At 39.2% G+C, this 19,708-nt stretch overlaps 1 protein-coding gene across 1 annotated transcript in view; it reads right to left on the reverse strand.

Moving 5' to 3' along the window:
• Positions 1 to 341: 341 nt before the first annotated feature.
• The window catches only part of AKAP9 (A-kinase anchoring protein 9), a 100,010-nt gene continuing 80,643 nt past the window's right edge, over positions 342 to 19,708 (reverse strand). The window contains exons 33-51 of the mRNA XM_090142821.1: positions 18,329 to 18,475; positions 17,455 to 17,958; positions 16,959 to 17,022; positions 16,125 to 16,243; positions 14,927 to 15,118; positions 14,248 to 14,436; positions 13,478 to 13,622; positions 12,604 to 12,823; positions 11,806 to 11,956; positions 10,432 to 11,100; positions 8,073 to 8,278; positions 7,107 to 7,215; positions 6,061 to 6,246; positions 5,290 to 5,490; positions 4,658 to 4,890; positions 3,969 to 4,054; positions 3,218 to 3,338; positions 2,037 to 2,176; positions 342 to 1,399 (exon numbers count right to left, since the gene is read on the reverse strand). Coding sequence (XP_089998947.1) covers positions 1,356 to 1,399; positions 2,037 to 2,176; positions 3,218 to 3,338; positions 3,969 to 4,054; positions 4,658 to 4,890; positions 5,290 to 5,490; positions 6,061 to 6,246; positions 7,107 to 7,215; positions 8,073 to 8,278; positions 10,432 to 11,100; positions 11,806 to 11,956; positions 12,604 to 12,823; positions 13,478 to 13,622; positions 14,248 to 14,436; positions 14,927 to 15,118; positions 16,125 to 16,243; positions 16,959 to 17,022; positions 17,455 to 17,958; positions 18,329 to 18,475 — 3,726 coding nt within the window. The 3' untranslated portion in view covers positions 342 to 1,355. The remainder of the gene's footprint in view (positions 1,400 to 2,036; positions 2,177 to 3,217; positions 3,339 to 3,968; positions 4,055 to 4,657; positions 4,891 to 5,289; positions 5,491 to 6,060; positions 6,247 to 7,106; positions 7,216 to 8,072; positions 8,279 to 10,431; positions 11,101 to 11,805; positions 11,957 to 12,603; positions 12,824 to 13,477; positions 13,623 to 14,247; positions 14,437 to 14,926; positions 15,119 to 16,124; positions 16,244 to 16,958; positions 17,023 to 17,454; positions 17,959 to 18,328; positions 18,476 to 19,708) is intronic.

Genomic DNA, 19,708 nt, shown 5'->3' on the forward strand with positions numbered 1-19,708 from the left:
GTTATTTGGAATTAATTACTTCAAACTGTCACTGTATGGCTGAGTAGAGGTGCCTGCAAGAAGTGTTCATAGGGAAGTTTTGTAACTCAACAATTTAAAAGTTTAACTTGGAGCATTTGTAAAATACTTCACTTCAGGAAGCTACAAATAATTTTCTAAAGCAAGCTGTGAAAAGCAGCCATCTCTGAAAGCTTGGTGTAAGCATGGAAGTAACAGCAGGATGACAGTGCTAGTAAGTAACACGTTCACCTGGAAAATAATCCATCAATGAAGTGAAATATCTTAATGCTGTTATGCTTTGCATTGACTCATGCAGGATTGTTGAATAATGTTTGGTTCACAAGTGGTGGTGATAAATGGTCGTGAGCTCCAGCTCATGGAATTTTTGATTAAAATTTGTACAGAAACCTCTTGTGGAAGTTTCCTCTGTTTAACACTGTCAGTTCTTAAATTTGTAACTACCAGAAAAAATGCATCTAAGTACAAAGTTAGCTAATCATGCACAGAGCTTCCCCTCCTTCCCTGCAGTGTTCCCTGAAGGAAGGGCTCACCCAGTCTGTCCGTTCTAACCCCAGTAAAACTGTTACAGACCTTTGTTTTCACATCAGTGACAGCGACTGAGGGAGAGGACACACATCTTCTCTTGCAGCCCCCAAAGGTACAGCCAGGGGCTGCAGAAACCAAGCCTACCCCTGTCCTCCTGTCAAGTAGCAGCACTTCAATTGGTGACAAGACAGCTGCCACAGCCAGGAGGAGCATGCCTAGGAGTGAGGTTTTCAACCCAAATAAGGGAACGATTCTTCAATTTTAAAAACTTTCCAAGAGTAGAACACAGTTAAAAGCATGAAGTCATCTTTATTTCAGTACTTTGACAAAATACCCATAAAATTCAAAACTTCTACCATTACAAAAATAGGTCTCTACAAGTGCTATTCTGTCTGCACTGCCAGTTGCAAATATGAGGAGAGTTGTGTAACTTCAGTAGCCTTGCCAGAAAAAGTGCAAGTGAACTTCTCTGAACAGAGCTCAATTTAATTAATACACAAGTTTCATCTTTGCACCCCCTTGATAAATACACACTTCATAAGTTAATCATTTAAATTAGCATTCCACAAATATACATGTAATTTAATGATTTTTTTTTTTTTGCATGAACACAAAGTGCCTATATACATAAATCTCCTATAATCCCAGTCTGCATGGGTGTGCCAGGATGGAACTGTATAGGATCGTACAGCTGTGTTTGTATTGGTCCCACCAGATACACATTATATAGAGCACAGAAGGAGCACGGATTTACAGAAGGCAATCAATTCATTGACATCACTGCCAGCGATGGAGGTGGGCAGAGGGTATTATCTTCTCATAGCAGAGTGCAGCTGCGTGTATGAGGTAGACACTGTAAGACAGAAAGATTTTAATCAGAGCACGTGGAATAAGGAGCTGAGTTTCACAAACAGCATCACTCTGATGAATGAGCGGGAAAGGTTTTATGCAGGAGATCATTTAAGAAGTAATCTTCTTCGAAGGACGGATTTTATGCTAAAATAAGACTTTAACACAGTAATTCCATAACTCAGCCTCACCCCATGTTTGATAAATTAGACCCCACTGAGCTGACAATTTTCTTGATGTATTCCCTTTATAGCAAAAAAAATTATCATCTATGGGACAAAAAGGCTGTCACTTCTATAATCCTAGTGATAGAAAAGAATTTCTCTTGCACCCCAACTCTCCAATCCTTAGAGTATGCTTTTCCCCACCTCCCTTAACCTCTTAAAAAGAGGCACAGAATCCTTATCACACGTTTACGAGACTGGTGAAAATTAACGTGGCACCAATAAACTCCAAATCTGTTACTGAAGCACACCTCAGCAGGCCTCCCTTCAAAGAACTGGACCATTTTCTTTTCAGTGGGCTTGCTACAGTACAGAATAACCTTCTTTTTAAGGCTGTAAGTCCCCCAAACCAGACGTCTGTACACATCTCAGAGCCAGCACGTGCCTTCTAGCTTGGAACTGTGCCCCAACCCGTACCTGACTGCACGCTTCCGAGCCGCCTTTGCAGTGCCTCCAGGCGGTGGATGTAATCTGTTAAAGCTCTTTCTGGATCATAGTTCTGCAGCTGAGAACACGCGAAAGAGACTGGGTTCAAGTCAGCCTGCATACTGTGGAACCTAGAAGCAGAAGAACACAGATGCTTTTATCAAAAAGAATCAGCAGACATAGCAGGGCACTGTAAGCAGAGAGACCTGACACGGTGCGTGTCTGCTGCCTTACCCACACAGCAGTCAGAACACCACGCCCACTGAAGTTCCCTGCCACTTACTGCCCCAGCCATAACAGAATCATTTGAGTAGGAAAGGGCTTTTCAAGGCCATCTGGTCCAACTCCACTGCAATGAGCAGGGAAACCCGCAGCTGCATCAGATGCTCGAAGCTCCATCCAGCCTGACTTGTCTCCAGGATGAGGCATCTACCACCTCTCTGGGCAGCCTGTTCCAGTGCCTCACCGCCTTTACTGTAAAACACTCATTTCTTATATTTTCCCTGGTCCTATCACAACACAGTGCCTCCCCCAGAAGAACCTCCTTGCTCAACTGCATTTTCGTTCTACTGCACCTGATCTGTTGCTGAATTTCTCTGGGAACAAGACTGCAAATTCCTACTGAGACTGCAGCAGAAGCCATAATAGATTTTCTATTAAGAAGCTTGTGCAAACAAGGACACAGTCACCTGGATGGGATTCTGGCTTTCTTCAGTACTTTCGGTAAGTTAAAGTCAAAAGTGGCTAAAATAGATTAAATATCCTTTTTATGTAAAGCATTATGATTGCCACAAACTAAGGTTACAGATGTTGAGGTGGTTCATATAAAAATAGAGATCCCAAATGACTCTGTGGGAAAACTCAGAGCCTACAGGCAGCTGAGGTTGGCTTCCCAAAGCCAAAGCTGTGCAGATCACTTTCACCCAGTGAACAAACATTCTGCCAAGAACACAGCAGCAAACAGACAGCAATGTCTGCTAGCACTGGCCTTAATCAGGCAATGAGTAGGTGCACATCAAAGGTCTGAGACGCACTTGGTTATGTTTCCTTACGGAGAAAAATGTTAAAAGACTTCTGGCATCAAAGATTATGAACCTCATCAGTAAACGCTGACATGTTTGTGCAGTTGAACGCTGTTCTGACAGAGAATCGTCATCTGAAATAGAACTCACTTTTGTTGAAAGTTTATAGGAGATCTGGGAGACTCCATATCTGATCGGGATCTATAGGAATGCCTTTGTTCTCCATAGAGATCCATGCCACTGGAGAATGAGTCAGGCCGCAATTCATTACCTAAAAGTAGAAAATGCAATGTCTTGAGAACTGAAAAACAAACAAGCAAAGATGTAACACCTTAGGCACATTAGTGGGAATTTTAACTGCAAGTTCTCTGTCTCCATTTTGCAAAAATGGAATTTAGCAAGAAACAGGTTTTTTGTTTTTGTTAAAAGCAAGTGTAGTTAATTAAAAAGCAAAAGCAACAGTTTGCTGCTGGTCTAGAGCTTGGAAAGGGCACTGCAGTGTAAACACAGGACAGCCACTCCACACATCTCAGATTCCTCTGCCTGCCCCTGCCCTTGGTGTTCCCTCTCAGAATGCAGGCTTCAAGAGAAACCCACAGATGCTCGTAGCTCTGGTCTTACAAACACACACTGTTTAGGAAATTGTTGGATTTTGTTTATAATCCCACCCACAAGAGTGCAAAAAAAAAAAAAAAAAGACTGAAGAGAGAGCAAACAGAACAGTTAGATGTTTCTCAGGTTTCTGGTAGTTTCAACAAGTAAATCCAAGCAACTATGGCAAAAAGAAGGGGGCACAGCAGCCCAGTTGTTGTACAAGACGATGCAAATGAAAGCCACCTGAATTAAGCAGCAGTGTGACTTGAGAATAACATTTTTCAGTCATTACTGGGCTACAGTTTACCTGTGTTCTGGCTAAAGACATCCCTATTGAGGCTTAAGATACCAGAACCCGTAACTCTGTGCCATCGACGAACCAGGAACTTCATTCTGGAATTGAAAAACAAAATAACCACTAAACTTCAGGCTAAAGGAAGCAGTCATTTAAGCACATACTCTGCTTTTTATATTCTAGAAGGCGTAAGAATTTCTTGAATGCCAAATAAAATTAATGGATGAGCATTGAAAACATAACAATCAAGTAGAAAACTTCCTTACACACATTCCTAGAGCCTCTGCAAACTCTCTCTGCTGTCAAATCATAGAATCATAGAATGGCCTGGGTTGAAAAGGACCACAATGATCACATAATTTCAACCCCCCTGCTAAGTGCAGGGACGCCAACCACCAGACCAGGCTGCCCAGGGCCACATCCAGCCTGGATGCTTTCAGTTTATTCTCTGCTATTGCAGTGATTCCAGAGGTGCTGCATAAGTCAGAACGGACAGCAAATGGCTCATGCACCTGAAGAGCAGGGCATCAGCATGTTAAAATGGCACTAAATATACTTTTTGCTCTGCTACATTCCCCAGATTGTAACAGCGGAGTATTATGAGTAAAAGCCCCACTTATACAATAGGTAACGTAAACGAACGCGAGGCACTACAGATTCAGTGCACACTTCTGTCTGAAACTGAACTTCTTCCAGCTTACCTTGAAATTGCAATGGACACTCTGACTGCAGAGCGAAATCTTGTAAAACCCTTTGAATGATGTGTGATGATCTCAAGGTCTGTGTAAGAGGGCTGCCCACCCATCCGTGCAATGAGGGCCAGCGTGGCTTCTTCACACTCCTGGAATCCACCCAGTAACAGCAGCAAGTATTTCTTCTGATAAATGAGAGCTTTCCGGAAGCTCTCAGCTCGGAGGTATTTGCCATAAATTCTCTACAAGATGGAAAAGAGAAGCAGCAGCATAAGCTTCCAGGAATGATTACAACTTTTGATATGACAACTCCTCTAGCCTTGCTGTGATTATTCACATCTTGCTGTTATGGAGAAGCCTGTGCTGCAGCTCACACCTGGTGAATGCAGTGTCATAATCTGAGGATCACCTAAGCAGCAAAAAAATGGAGTACACACAAAAGGACAACGCAGTGCTCACTTGTCATTCTTGGGGATAACAACTGACAGAGTTATGTATGCAAGGATGAGAATTTAAAATCCAAATTTAACATCTGTTCTGTTAGAAAAAGCAGAGCTAACTCAGAAAAAAACAGGCCCAAATGAACAAGACAGCAAAACAAACCAGTCACGGTTATTAAGCAGGCAATGAAGTCTTCCTACCCTTAAGATAACATTTTCAGAATCTGATCCCAGTTCTCTGAGGAAAGCTTCACTCCGGAGTTCTGCTCGCAGCTTGGACAGCTCCGCATCTGCTTGTTTCAAAGATTTCTGCAGTGACAGCTTTTCTCTGTTCCAGTTTTCCTTCTCAGAGGCAACCAGCGTATCGATGTTAACTCCAAGGTCTGATGAGTGTTTAGAAGACTGGAGGAGAAACTGTATTTGAACCACACGGTTTGGAAAAGCTTGGGCTGTGTCATTCTAGTCATTGGTTTGGTGGAGAGCTCATAAAATTACTGATTAAAATAACCAAACATTTTCCCACAGAAAGGATCTGATGTACCCTGGCACACTAACACCTCCAATGCACTGAGTTTGTAGCCTGTCCAACATCCCAGAAAAATACAGCCAAACCAAACAAATCCCCTGCAATGGACCGAATTAGCTCAGTGATGTTGAAGCTATCTGGATCTATTTGCTGCCCAGTTGGGTGATGAGATGCAGATCAAAAAGAGAAGCACAAGGAATTCTTAAAAAAACAACAAAAAACCAAAGATGGTTAACATGAAAAACTTTACAGTAAACAGTGCGTCAGGATGTCTTGACCATAGGACAAGAATAACTCACATCCATTTACTTTGTAGGAAGAAAGCTGAGAAAGACAGATAGCTCACTCTCATTTAGGTGTCGAGCACAAAGAGCATTGGTTGTTTCACAGCACAACGCTTTTATGCCTACATATGCTTCATGAGAGCTGCACCAATGAAGACCTACTTGTTCTCCAGAAGTACGTCTGTGCTGGTATCTCCTCAGTTCTTCCTCCAGCTTCATGACAGCGTTCCTCAAATTATTCTTCTCCTCACTGAGCCTGCTGACAAAGCCGGTGAGTTGGGCGTTCTGCCGCAGCAGCCGCTCCGTCAGGGAGCTGGAGGGGGTCCCAGGTGGCAGCGCCAACTTCAGCTGCAAGGAAAACAGAAAACCAAATCATGTGTGCTCCATCTGAGTTGCCAACTTAACAATATAACTTCAGTTTACAGGAAAAATATTTTTATGGGCAATGACAATAACTTTGTCATAACTGATATAAAGAAAACAAAGTGTGCATGCAAGCTATAGGCCAACGTAGCTTTTTCTATACTTATCCTGTATTAACAACAGAATACTTTATGAAAGCTCAGTTATTCCAACTGCAGCAGTGTGCAGTGCCTCTTTTACTATGCTTAAGATTTATCTAACTAGGAGGAAAGAAAAGCCCAAAAATTGTCATAGGTCACATAGAAAACACTTGCTTACAATGCAAGTAATATCTATCCAGGCTCAGTTAAAATCACAGTGCTGAAGTCTTTGTAACAGATTACATGACTCACTCCATTTCAGGTTTTATGCACACTACTCAATTTCCTTTGGTAAATACAGAGCAGTTGCAGTAAATGTCTTGTATCAACACAATAAAGTAAATATTAAATGTTGATTTTAATGTCAGGAAATACTGAGCAGTTTCCTCAGTTAGGGAAACACTGCTGGAAAGAAAATATATTTTTCTCAAGAAAAAGGTGTGAAAAGCAATATTTAGTAATTATTACAAAAAAGTTTCATGTTAAAAGTTTAAGATTCAGCTTTAAGATAATTTAAATTAAAAAAAAAATAAAAGCAGGAGAAGTGGTTTACACTTCACCAGTTCTGAAGCAGCGCTCCCTGGGGGAGACCTTCCTCTGTGAAGTACAGAGCTGCGTAAGCACAACTTCAACAATTCTGTGCTGCTTTCTGCTCACATCTCACCATCCAATTCTCCCACCAAAGTTATGACATTGCATTCTCACCTCTTCCAGACAGGACACTCCAGGAAGTTTTTGTAGCTCTGAAACAACTTCTTCAATAGCATTTTGTATTGCAATGAAGTCCTGATCATCTGCTGTTTCAAACTGCAACCTGAAATGACAATGACAGTTTCAAAACCACAATGTCAGACCAACAGAGCAGCGCCTTCAGAGCAAACAAATGCTGGCCCTTCAACAAACCACATCAGCACAGTTACTGGAGATACACCCACATATTCAAAGGCATTCAGTCACTCTTAGATATATAAATTAAATTGGCTCAAATTCATAATGAATTTGCACTGAACAGTTTCTATGGATTTTTAATAAAGGTTATTCTATACGAAGAGCTTTTAAAAATATTCTTCTGCTTCCCACTGATCTGTGTGAAAAAAAAGAAAAAAAAAAGAACTGGGGGGTATTTTTGAGATCCAATGCATTTCATTTGGCTCAAATGTTTTGGAATAAATGTTTTAATATTAAATCACCATCACACTGAAATAAAAAACAGATTGAAACCTCCCATACTATTTTTTTCCTTAAGGAGACAGTAACTAGAGATAGTAGGAATCAAGATACATTTCACTGGACTAGAAAATACTGTTTTTTGGGGGGAGAGACCATGAGGCATTGCCGTAGCACTAACCTCTATATTCTTCCCCTTCCACAGTGAATTTTTAAATTATTGATCTGTTATAAGATGATCTTCCACGTACACCAATCTCAATCACTTTGCAAAGTAAAACCATTTTGCTGTAACTTATAAAGAACCACATCAGGCCAGAAAGAGCACAGCGATGGACACTCTGTGATCCTGTTTAACAGCACATCTCAAGCAAATAGAAGCATATACTATGAACATAGAGCAATACAAAAACTAGGCTACAGCATGTGAATTACGATTAAAACCTAATGGATTAGCCCATGGGTTGCTATTAACCATAATCAGCAGCTGAAGACTGGTCTAACCTGCTAGCAGCCTTCTGAGCCAATTGCTTTAGCTTTGGAGATGCACTTTGCAGCTTTTGTCTGACAGCCTCCAGAATTCCAGTAGCTGCAGAGAGGTCTCCTCCTCCTGTCAGCGTGGGGTACGTTGATTCATTTGTCTCAGCTCCTTCCATTTTTTGCTGGAGAACCCAATTTCTTGTTCTTTCATTGGATGTGTTCCACGTAGTCTGTACATAAATATATGCTTATATAAATACATTTCAAATATAATGCTTTTAAAAAGAAGCATTTAATTCTGAAATACACTCAAAAATTATAGATCATAATTCTGATAGTGAAAGGAGTGCAGTGTGACTACACTATTGCTGTAGTGTACCACTTCAACTACCACATCTGAATGGTATCATAGAATCACAGAATGGCCTGGGTTGAAAAGGACCACAGTGATCATGTAGTTCCAACCCCCCTGCTGTGTGCAGGGTCGCCAACCACCAGACCCGGCTGCTCAGAGCCACATCCAGCCTGGCCTTGAATGCCCTCCAGGGATGGGGCATCCACAACCTCCTTGGGCAACCTGTTCCAGTGTGTCACCATCCTCTGTGTGAAAAACTTCCTCCTAATATCTAATCTAAACTTCCCCTGTCTCAGTTTAAAACCATTCCCCCTTGTTCTATCACTGTCCACCCTTGTAAACAGCTGTTCCCCCTTCCTTCAAGTCTATATGCTCTCTTCAAGTATCAGAAGGCTGCAATGACGTCTCCCCAGCGCCTTTTCTCCTCCAAGCTAAACAACTTTCCCCATATGAGAGGTGCTCCAGCCCTCTGATCATCTCAGCGGTCCTCCTCTGGACCTGCTCCGAGAGCTCCATGTCCTTCCTGTACTGGGGATCCCAGGCCTGGACGTAGTACTCCAGATGGGGCCCCGGAAGAGCTGAGTAGAGGGGTGCAATCACCTCCCTCTCCCTGCTGGCCACTCTTCTAATGCAGCCCAGGATACAGTTGACTTTCTGGGCCACAAGTGCACACTGCTGGCTCATGTCCACCTTCTCATCTACCAAATGGTGTATCAGGCAGTGCATTTCTTGGTTCAGATCTAGCTGTCACAGATCGAAAGCAAATTCATTCAGTAAACGCAGCTGATCAGAAGCCACCAGCCTCTCTGGGTTTAACGCCATCAGCTCCTTAACCAACTGTGCCTGCTTCTGAGACCAATTCAGAGTCACAGATATGGGACTGAAAACGCCCACCACAGTCATGGTCTTTGGATATTTGATTACGGTGAAGTGCTAATGAGGGGGAAAAAAAAAAATGCAGGGTATTGTAAATGTCACAGGAAGCAGTAGGAGACTCATTATTTGAAACCCCTGGCAGATCCTGGACAGCAAGTCGTGCTGTCTACTGCTAATGAGGGGAAAATGCCTCATGGGCCGCTGCAACCTGATCAAAGGGAAAATTGTTCCACAGTGCTCACAGTTAGCTCTGATCAGGACGTCTGGTGCTATCAGCTACTACAAACTATTGGTAGTTGTCATTGCTTCAGAAGATTAAAAATAGTAGCCAAATTTGATGAAACAAAAGTGTCCTTCCTGGCTCCACAGAGAAACAGCTGCCTATGAGAAAGCAATGATTCTGGGATGGGCAAAAAACATGGATAGCAGAGAGGCAAGTCTCCTGTCAACAACCTCCTTTCAGACCATCTACACAGCACTCACTGATCATCACTTACATCTTACAGGAAAGTTTCTAAAGAGTTTTAAAAGTCGTTTAAAAACCATTACAGAACTGCCCAAACCTGAAGGAGAAAAGCTCACTGGCAACAGTTTAAGTGGTACCAACTTCTAATAAACTAAACATTAGGCTAAATTCTGAAATTATTTTCCTACATTGATTTCGTCCTTCTATTCTGTTTGCTAACTTATACAAATTCACTCCTATGCCTGTTTGACTACATATTCATTTAATTCCTGCAGTTGTTGGGAGTCACTTTTTGATGTTTCAAAGACCACTCATAGTTCATGAACCTTAGTTTAGATTAAGAATCCTGGTCTGGACCACTCCTGAACTCATTTATGAGACTGGGTGAGGGGAATATTCTTATTTTACTATACTTAAAGTGCATGTATACAGTCAGATACATATCTCCTACTCACTCTTCTGCTTACATCTCTACAGCTTCATTCTCAGAGGATGAGAGTGAATAGTTTCAGACAGCAAAACAAGAGTGCTTTCCCCCTTTCCCTGGTGCCTGTATTTTGGCACATGTAATTTGCCTGCTATTTTATAGATTAAAGGCATGGTGACAAACAACAGTAAATGAACAAAAGACTTAAAAGCAAAATTGCACAGTTCAGAATCACACACTGCTCTCAGACCTACCGTACCTCATTTTGATTGTGGCTTGGCGTTCTTTCAGCTTCCTTTTCCCCTTCACTCTCCTGCTCCTTCATTTGTAGTTCTTGGATTACTTCCTTTAACTTTTTTGTCTCATTCCCTAATTTATGAACCTCTTGCTCCTTTTGTCCCAGTTGCCACTGAAGGTCTTCTACTTTGGACTCCAGTTCATGGAGTTTCTTCTGTGCTATTATGTTAGCATCTTGTTCTGCTTGTAATGCTTTTCTCTGGATTTGCCTCTCTTTTTCCATTTGCTGTCTCACTTGCACAGATTCCAGTTTATACTTCTCCATCTCACTCACTAATTCCACTATACGGTCATGCTTTTCATCCATTTGTTTCTGCAGCTCTTTAAGTAATTCCTCAGATGGATTAGGTGTTCCAGCTTGCCCCTTACGTTCAGCACTTTGAAGCTGAGCACATAGTTCTTTTTCCCTTTCTAGTGCACTGCTTATTTCAAGAGCTCGAACCTTCTCTGATTCAAGAAGAACCTGCAACTCAGAATTACGGCCTCGTTCACGTGACAGCTGGGCAGCATTGAGTGCTTCTTGGGATTCAATTTTCTGTTGCAGATCACTTGACAGTTGTTTCTCTTCTTCCAAAAGTTCATTTAACTGTAAGTTCTTTTGTTTTTGATCTTCAAGTGAAAATTTTAAATCCTTCCATATGAAAACAGAAGGCAAAAAATGATTAAAACCATTCATATACACTTTGCCTTATGTTAGGCAAGTTGCAAAAATACTAGTTGTACATACTTCGCTTTTAACAAGTTGTGCTGTTCACAAATTAATGTGACAATACTCCAAATGCTGCAGATACAGATTTTTATAGATTATATATATATCTATAGATACAGATTATTATAGGTGTCTATACTCTAAAATCAGGTCATCTCCAAAAATAATGCTTTTTACAAGATACAGCTATAGATCTGAAGTTGAAGAAAACTAACTTCTTTTATTTTCTAAAGCTGTGACAAAGAGTTTCCAAATTAAGATTTCAAGATGTAAATAAACCCGTGTTATTGAACTGACTGCTTTTTTTTTTGTCTTAATGATGTCCTAGGATACCAGTAGTCCTGTTAGCAGTGTCTCCAGCTGTTCAACATATTCTACAGAACAGAATATTTCTGCATTGAACACGACACACACAGTTGTAAAATTCCTATTAGTTTAAATGGCCTTTTTTTTTTTTGTCACACTCCTTTTTTCAGCTCTAGGTATAATGCTGCTATTTAAGACATGAACACGGACGCAGACATGAACACACTGGACAAAAACGTAAGTCAAGATTCAATGTTGAAATCAAAAGGAATCTGCATGCTCCTAAATGTTTCAGGCCATTTGGGAATATGGAAGGAATACCTCAAGCTCTTCTCTTCGTCTTTCCTCACTGCGTTCCATTTTAGCTTTCTCCTTTTCCAAAGCCCACTGTAACTCTCTTGATTTCTTCTGTTCACTGGCCATTGTATCCTTGAGAACATCCAGCTCAGCTGCTTTTTCTTTAACTTCACTCCTAAAATAAAAATGGGCAGTTAGATCATGGCTGTCATACTGCTGAAGTAACATCAGTTACATGATACTTCTTTTATCTTGTGTTTGTGTAGTAGAATAAAAATGAAAAGCCTATTTAGAAAAAAATAACTCAAACATCAAAAAGAGCTGCATAGCTCAAAAATGACTGAAGAAACATGTCTGTACTCCTAACTTTATAGCTGCCTTGTCTCATGAATTAGTGGCTAGCGTTCAACTTAATCCAGTCATTGGCCAAAGTTCGAAATGGTGCAGGGAGAAAGCATCTTCTCATTTGTCTCAAAGGATCTGTAAAAGTTATAAGGCAGTCTGCAAGGCAATATCAATTTGAACTGTGTGATTATTTGCTATCACTGACATTATGATACTGTATAAAGACACACTAGTCTAGTAAAGACATTAATAGTTATGCCTTTCCTGAGTGCCAAATACTTTGGTACCTCTGTTGTTGGCCATAGCAAAGCAACGCTGAAAGTCTATTTTTTGGTAGGCATGTTCTACAGAAAAGTTGAGACTCATTTACATTAAATGAGAGCAAATTCCTTAATAAAATTAGTACTGCGATTTCAGGTGGCACAGAAATTATCACATTTGCTGTCAATACTGAAAAGTTGAAACTAAAAGCTGTACCTGATGGTTTCTAGGTCCTTGAAGTGCTTGTGCTGTGCTTTCAGGGTTGTTTCAAGCTCTAATTTGGCCTGGGCAAGTTCATTCTTCAGTTCAGCACTCATCATTCTCTCTGAATTTAATTGTTCTTGAAGCTCAGCTGCTCTGTCCTTCACACTCCGGAGCTCCACTTGCATCTCCAGTATCTGTGACTGCTTCTGCTGCATGCTGTACTCCAGCATTTCTAATGGGAGCACCATTAACAAGAATATTAGTCTAGTAATCAAACAACACCATACATTTGGGTCCAGTTTCTCACAGCACAGAGAATGACCATAAGGCTATCATAGTGATATTTTCAAAAAACATTTTCTTTAAAAAGTGCAAAAACAAACGTGTCTTTTATGCTGGAAAACACTTCATCCTTTCCAAGAAATCACTTCAATTCCTTGAATGATTTAAAAACCATCTGAACAACCACATTTGTATCTATCATTTGGTAGCTACGTACACATACTTTAGATCAAATACTGGTGACAAAACACAGTTGTACTTGTGTTTAAAGTACAATTGCTCTCTGAACTTCTTGTTGTTCATTTTTCCTCTTGATTTACCACCCAGCTTGGAAAAGTTCAGAAAGCACAGAAAATAATCTTAAAATACTCAATTTTTATAGCAATTGAAATAACTTTGTGTCACTTATGATACAAGTCATAAGAACACAGTTGACATTCAAATTTTTGAAAAGTTACTCCAATAAGATTAAAAAGATAAGAAGTAAATATACTCAGATCATAAGTTGAGCATCAAAATCTGAGAACAAAAAAGTCAACAGTTCTCCACTTACAATTAGAACAGCACTGGCATGAAAATATGTAGGAAGTACAATTTAAATCACCTTGGCTTTTTGAATCAATTTCTTGTTCTCTCTTTGGGTTATTTTTCATACTGTTCATCTGAGCATGCAATACTTGAATCTCCATTAGCAAACTTCTTCTGTCTGCATCATGAAGACAGTCCATAGCAGTTTTCTGGTTAATAGCCTATTAGGATCAAAAACACACTTAAAATAAAAACTCTGAATTTTATTAGAGTGTGTGTCTATGGTGTGGACATTATATCCATTTATATATTCACAGTCCACATATATTCAAAACATTTTAAATCAAGTCATAATTAGCACAATATTAAAATATTACAAAAAAACTCTTTCTAATTCCCCTGCTGGGCATCAAAATTCTAGAATCAGAAGAACTATCAGCTTTGTGGCAAATTATTGATTTCCTCACTAATCCTTCCATGTTTCCCAGGAGAATAAGTGACCTCTCTCTGTTCCACAGGAACATTATTACTTCCTCTTCTTATAACATGCTTCATATATGTAAGGTACTTTTCCTCTTACACAGTGTAGCATAATTATAATTAATGGAATCAAACTCAGGATAACAGTTTTTATTATTTATGTATTTACTCCAAAGGTTGTACTCTGTATCTTGTGCCTACAAAAGCTCTTCTTATTAAACAAATCTCTTCTTCCTATAAGACATACTTCATTTTCAACCTTGTGATCTGCCAAAGCTACATACATTTTTCAAAGAATCTACAGATTTAAAAGTAAAAACCAAAAACAATGTAAACAAACCTTGACTTGAGTATGTTTTATGTTACCTGCTCTTGTAGCCTGTGCTCTAACTGACTCATCAGTACCACAGCATCTCTTGTGCCCAGTTCTGCAAGTTCAGTTTGAAACACAGCAAGAAGAACATTTTGTTCCCTCACAAAAACCTGCTGAATGGCACACAGGAGTTCTCCTCGCCAGTCTGTCTCGCCTTCAAGAGGTTCAGAACTTGCATAAATCTGCAACAGTAAGCACCAATTTAAACATTTAGCAGAATTCAAACACCAAGAACTGATGTTATCATGTATGCAAAACATGTGCTTTTAGTGGAATATTGGATATCTCTTACATGACATTCATTCATACAAATGGATGCATTTTTGTACACCTGATTTGTTCTGCATGCAGAAATGCTCAACTTCACCAACTTTTTTCTCTTTCCTCTGACTACGGTATCATTTTAATAGCTGCTGGAAAAATGCTTTCCAGATACAATTCCATACAATTGTTTTTAAAAAGGTAAATCAGTACCAGAAGTTAGCAAATACAGGCAGAACTGAAGGTATATTTTGTTAACAGAAAGTGCAACATGCAGCTTTACTGCCTATTTCTGAAATCCTGGCCTATAGTGATATCTTTGCAGTATTTAAAACTGAATTACGTCTGTGCTTTACAAGGTTTTCATAAATCAGGTTAGTTTCAGAAACAATCTTACAATATTGTTTATACCTCAGCTTCTCTGTGAAGTTGCATTTTCGAAATCAGGTCTTTCAAAGACGAGATGGTGCTTAGGAAGGCTTTCCTCTCCTCTAGCCAAGATTCTGGCCCTTGCTTAAGAGGTGGCATTTCCCTTTCACCATATGGAAATTCAGTGAGAGACAGCACCTGTACGCCTTCACGATGGACTGCTCTCAGCAAACCCTACAATAAATACAAAAAGAAATCAGAAACATCAGTCCCGACAATTAATGATGGTATCTCACACACAGTGAAATACTGGTACTTTCTATGTTGATCAGCACAAGGAATCCACCTATGCTTCCTCGTATCAATGACAGAAGTATCACCCAGTTCCTTATATTAGCCAAGGACCACAGCTTATTAAATAATGTGTTCCCCTACTTTCAAATGAGAATACTCAAATTCATACTCACATTGAAAACTGATTGCTGATGGAAACTTTTAAAAAATAAAGTTCTGTGGTGCTTCCAGGCAAGCTTTTCAATTAACTTCTTGAAATTACCATTAAATTATTCATTATTATTATTTAAGGCCAGGCTGGATGGGTCCTGGGTAGTCTGATCTGGTGGGTGGCAAACGGCAGTGGATTGGAACTGCATGGGCTTTAAGGTTTCTTCCAACCCAAGCCATCCTATGGTTCTGTGATTTAAGTTAGGTCTTTGTCAGAAAAGGCTTCTGTTTTCTTTTCTTGCGTTGTGTGCTGTTTCTTATTCAGTAATTAAAAGCACAATACCCTTACTGTTTACGATATACAAATTAAATTACTTTCACAGCACAGGTATTATTCTACGCCGATAATTATAGAACCAATACGATTGTGTAACAGATGATTGTGACACTCTCATTAATACATAGGAAATACAATAAAATATAATTAGAGTTAAATTTTTCACAATCATAATTGAGAACAAGTCTACTGCTAAAAAATTCACGTTTAACTTTTACTGAAATTCCATGAAAGATATTTTAAATGAAACAACGCATTCTTTTCAACAAAAATTTTGCTAGCTACAGGCATTTCAAACAAAACACATATCACCTATCAGAAGTATGTTAAAGTGTATTTGGATAGCTAACACTTTAAATGATCTAAAAGGCTCACTATTCAATAATCAAGCAGTAACTAACCTAAGCTTTTAGTACTACCATTCTTGTTTCACAATAAAAATGCTCAGCTCCATTTTACCTTAATTTTTTGAGGAAGCAAATCTGTTGAAGTTTCACCTTCATCTGGTCCTTCTGATATTGTATCAGATCCTTGGGTCTGAGCAAGATACATTCCTTGACTCCAGTCTGAACTGGAGTCTAAAATAAAAGGAGAGAAAAACATGAAAGCTGGATTACTGTGAAACTTTGAAGCAGAGACATCAAAAAAGTCTTTCTGTTATAACATGGCTGCATGTCACCACAGTTGATTCTATGCCTGGAGACTATTTGTTTTATAGTTTTTCCATCTCAAATCAGTGGCAGCAAAAAACCAAATCAAACCAAACACTACCCTCCCATCAAAATTTAAATTACTATTTTAGAAGAAAAACAACTTATTTACACAAACTATATCTGCTAAATAACTCTTCTTAGTATGCTTAGCCTTTGTATACGACATTGGATTGCATTAATAATTTCTATTGCTCCTGAGGAAGACTGAACTTGCCATCATCTCTCACTGCTAAGGACTAGTAGCTTTCAATTCATCAAGATATGATAGTGTTATGTTGAAGACATACTGGAATATGTAAGAAGAATATAAACAGTCCAATTGGAAGATAAAAAATTGCATCAAATATCTTGACTCAACCCATCTTCAATCCCATCATTTTTCTCTTCTATAACAGTTTAATAGACAAGGTATGCTTGAATGCTCAGAACAATTGTTCTAGTGTAATAATAGTTGTTCTTTGATCTGGGGAGCAGTTTTTGTTCCTTAGAACACAAACTCTTTAACAGTAAAATTGCTATAAAAATGCAAATTTAATTTATAATGCTGATCACGCAAAATCTTCTAAAACAAGTTTCTTACCACTAGAACATCCATCTCTAGCTTGATATGGTGGAGAACGTACTAGTCCAGAAATCGGGATTCCCTGTATTCAAAAAAGAGAGCAGTCAGATCTTGGATAATCTCACACCCACTCTGAGTAAAGGAGCTAATTCTAAGAAGCCTAAAATGACACGAGTGTCTCTCTTCAGTTTCCCTACAATAAAAGTAATCAGAATGGAGACTAAAAAGATGGTGTTCAGTAGTGTGACATACACTTGTTCCCACTTCACAGAGCATGACAGATTCAAGATATAGCACAAGGAAGCATCTAACAGTTGAACATACTCCCAGATTTAAATTGCCAAGGAAGTGGTTCACAATCTCCCCATAGGCCATAGAAACATCACAACATTCAGATCTTTACATTAATGTTCATTAACGGTAGTTCACAGTTAAGATTTTAAATGGGAATTTCTGTAGCAGAAGCAAAAGCAGAAACCAAAGTACTTCAATGAATATAAAATAGGATACATACTTCTTTAGCTCGTAGACTCTCTATGACTTCTTTTAAAGCATTACATTCATCAGTTAATACTTGTACTGCAACAAACTTCTCTCTCTTTAATGCTTCAGATTCAGAGATATGCCTTGTCTCCATGTCCATGATTTCAGCAGCATGAAGTTCTTGCATTTGCTCAATTTTTTCATTAAATTCTCTTATGATCTCTGCAATCTCTTCAGAAGAGGAGGCACTTTGCAAGTCAATTTGAATTTCTGCATTTTTTACAAGGACTGGTGAAGTCTGGATATAGCTGCTGACATTCACAGTCTTGTCTGTCTGTGAAGATGTGCTTTTCCCAGTTAGAGTAGACTTGCTAGTTAGCAAATCACACAGTATTTCTGCATCTTTTCTGTTTTCAGTTTTTGCCATGTCCTTTTCCATTCTCACATAATTTGCAAGTTCCTCTTCTACTTGAACTAGCTTCTCTTTGACTTTGCACAGATCTTCCTGAAGCTGTACCAGATTTGCTTCTTTTATCTGTAAATACAGAGAATCTGAATCACAGTTCCTCCAAATCTTTGGAAATAAACAAGACCTAATCAACTCTCTATACAGCTGCAACTCAGTTTAATTCTACTTTAAAGTAGCTATGACACACAGTGACAAATGTACTATCTTAAGAAATACACCTCTAGATCCACTGTTGCATTGTATTGGATTATAAATCTCTGGCATTAAATGAAGTTTTGGTCTACACCATCACCTCTATTCCACTGACAGTAGGTAATGAACAACTGTTACTCCTAGTGACGTGCTCTGTACAGGATGTTTAGAAAATAGCAAAAGTTATTATAAATCCTTTGTAATTATTTGTTTTAAATACATTATAGAACAATCTGGTTCTTACTGATAGTTCCTTGTGAAGTTTTTCTGTCTCTTCTCTGCAACTGCTCAGTTCTTCCTTAGCAGCAGCTGCTGCTTCTTTAACTTTCTCTAGTTCAAGTTCGTTAGAAAGTGCATTATCATTTTGTGTCTCCATGAGTTGTGCTTCTACCTATGATGCAACACAAGGTATGGAAGAAGAGGAAGAATCTTATGAACAATCAAGAGTTAATAACATTGATTACTCACGCTGATTTACTAAAATCGCACATGAAAGTAAGATCACTGAATCATAAAATTGCTCAGGTTGGAAAAGACCTTAAAGATCGTTGAGTCCAACCTCAGCCTAACCATACCACCCTAACTCTAACAACCCTCTGCTAAATCATATTTAAAAACCACATCCAAATGGTTTTTAAACACATCCAGGGATGGTGACTCAACCACCTCCCTGGGAAGCCTATTGCAGTACTTAACAACCCCTTTCTATAAAGGCTTTCCAGATATCCAACCTAAACTTTCCATGGCACAACTTCAGGCCATTTCCCCTCATCCTGTTACCAGTGAGAAGAGAGCAACCCCGCTCTTGCTATAAGCACCTTTCAGATATTGGAAGAAAGCAATAAGCCTTCTTTTCCCCAGACTGAACAGCCCCATTCATGCAAGATAGGGAAAAACAAATCTATGTTATTTCAATTAACACATCCTCTAAAAATTAAGAACCTTTTCCTTGATTAACTCCTACAAACTGGTTACTTGTGGGAATAAAGACCATCTAGAAAGCATGGGGGGGAAGGTCAACAGCCAGTAGGAAATAAAGTCTGCTAATATCATTGAATTTATAACACATATGAAATTCATTCAATCTGTCCTTTGATGAAAGGTCTTTGAACCTTTTCTGATCCAGTACTGGATTTCACGACCTCTTTGAACTTAGGACTTTCACCAAGCAAGTCCAACTTCTTTAATTAGGTCCAGTGAATTACAAAGGTTTTAAATTCAGATGCAACATAACCAGTGATGGATGTGAATCAGGACAAATATACATTTGTGAAAACTACCAATAGGAAATATTCTTGGAATCAAGGCAAGAAAGAAAACAATGTAAAACAAAAATCAAAGCATACTTAATGGTAATGGTTTAAGTTGCCAGGGGAGGTTTAGGTTGGATAATTTCTACTCAGAAAGAGTAGTGAGGCACTGGAATGGGCTGACCACAGGGGTGGTGAAGTCACCATCCCTGGAAATTTTCAAGAAAAGGGTAGATGTGGCACTGAGTGACGTGATTTAGTGGTATGGTGGTGATGAGTTGGTGGTTGGACTTCATGATTTTAGTGGTCTTTCCAAACTCACAGAATCACAGAATGGCCAGGGTTGGAAGGGACCTCAAGGATCATGAATCTCC

The sequence above is a fragment of the Phasianus colchicus genome, chromosome 6, assembly GCF_987193195.1.
Source record: "Phasianus colchicus chromosome 6, bPhaCol1.hap1.1, whole genome shotgun sequence".
Lineage (NCBI taxonomy): Eukaryota > Metazoa > Chordata > Aves > Galliformes > Phasianidae > Phasianus > Phasianus colchicus.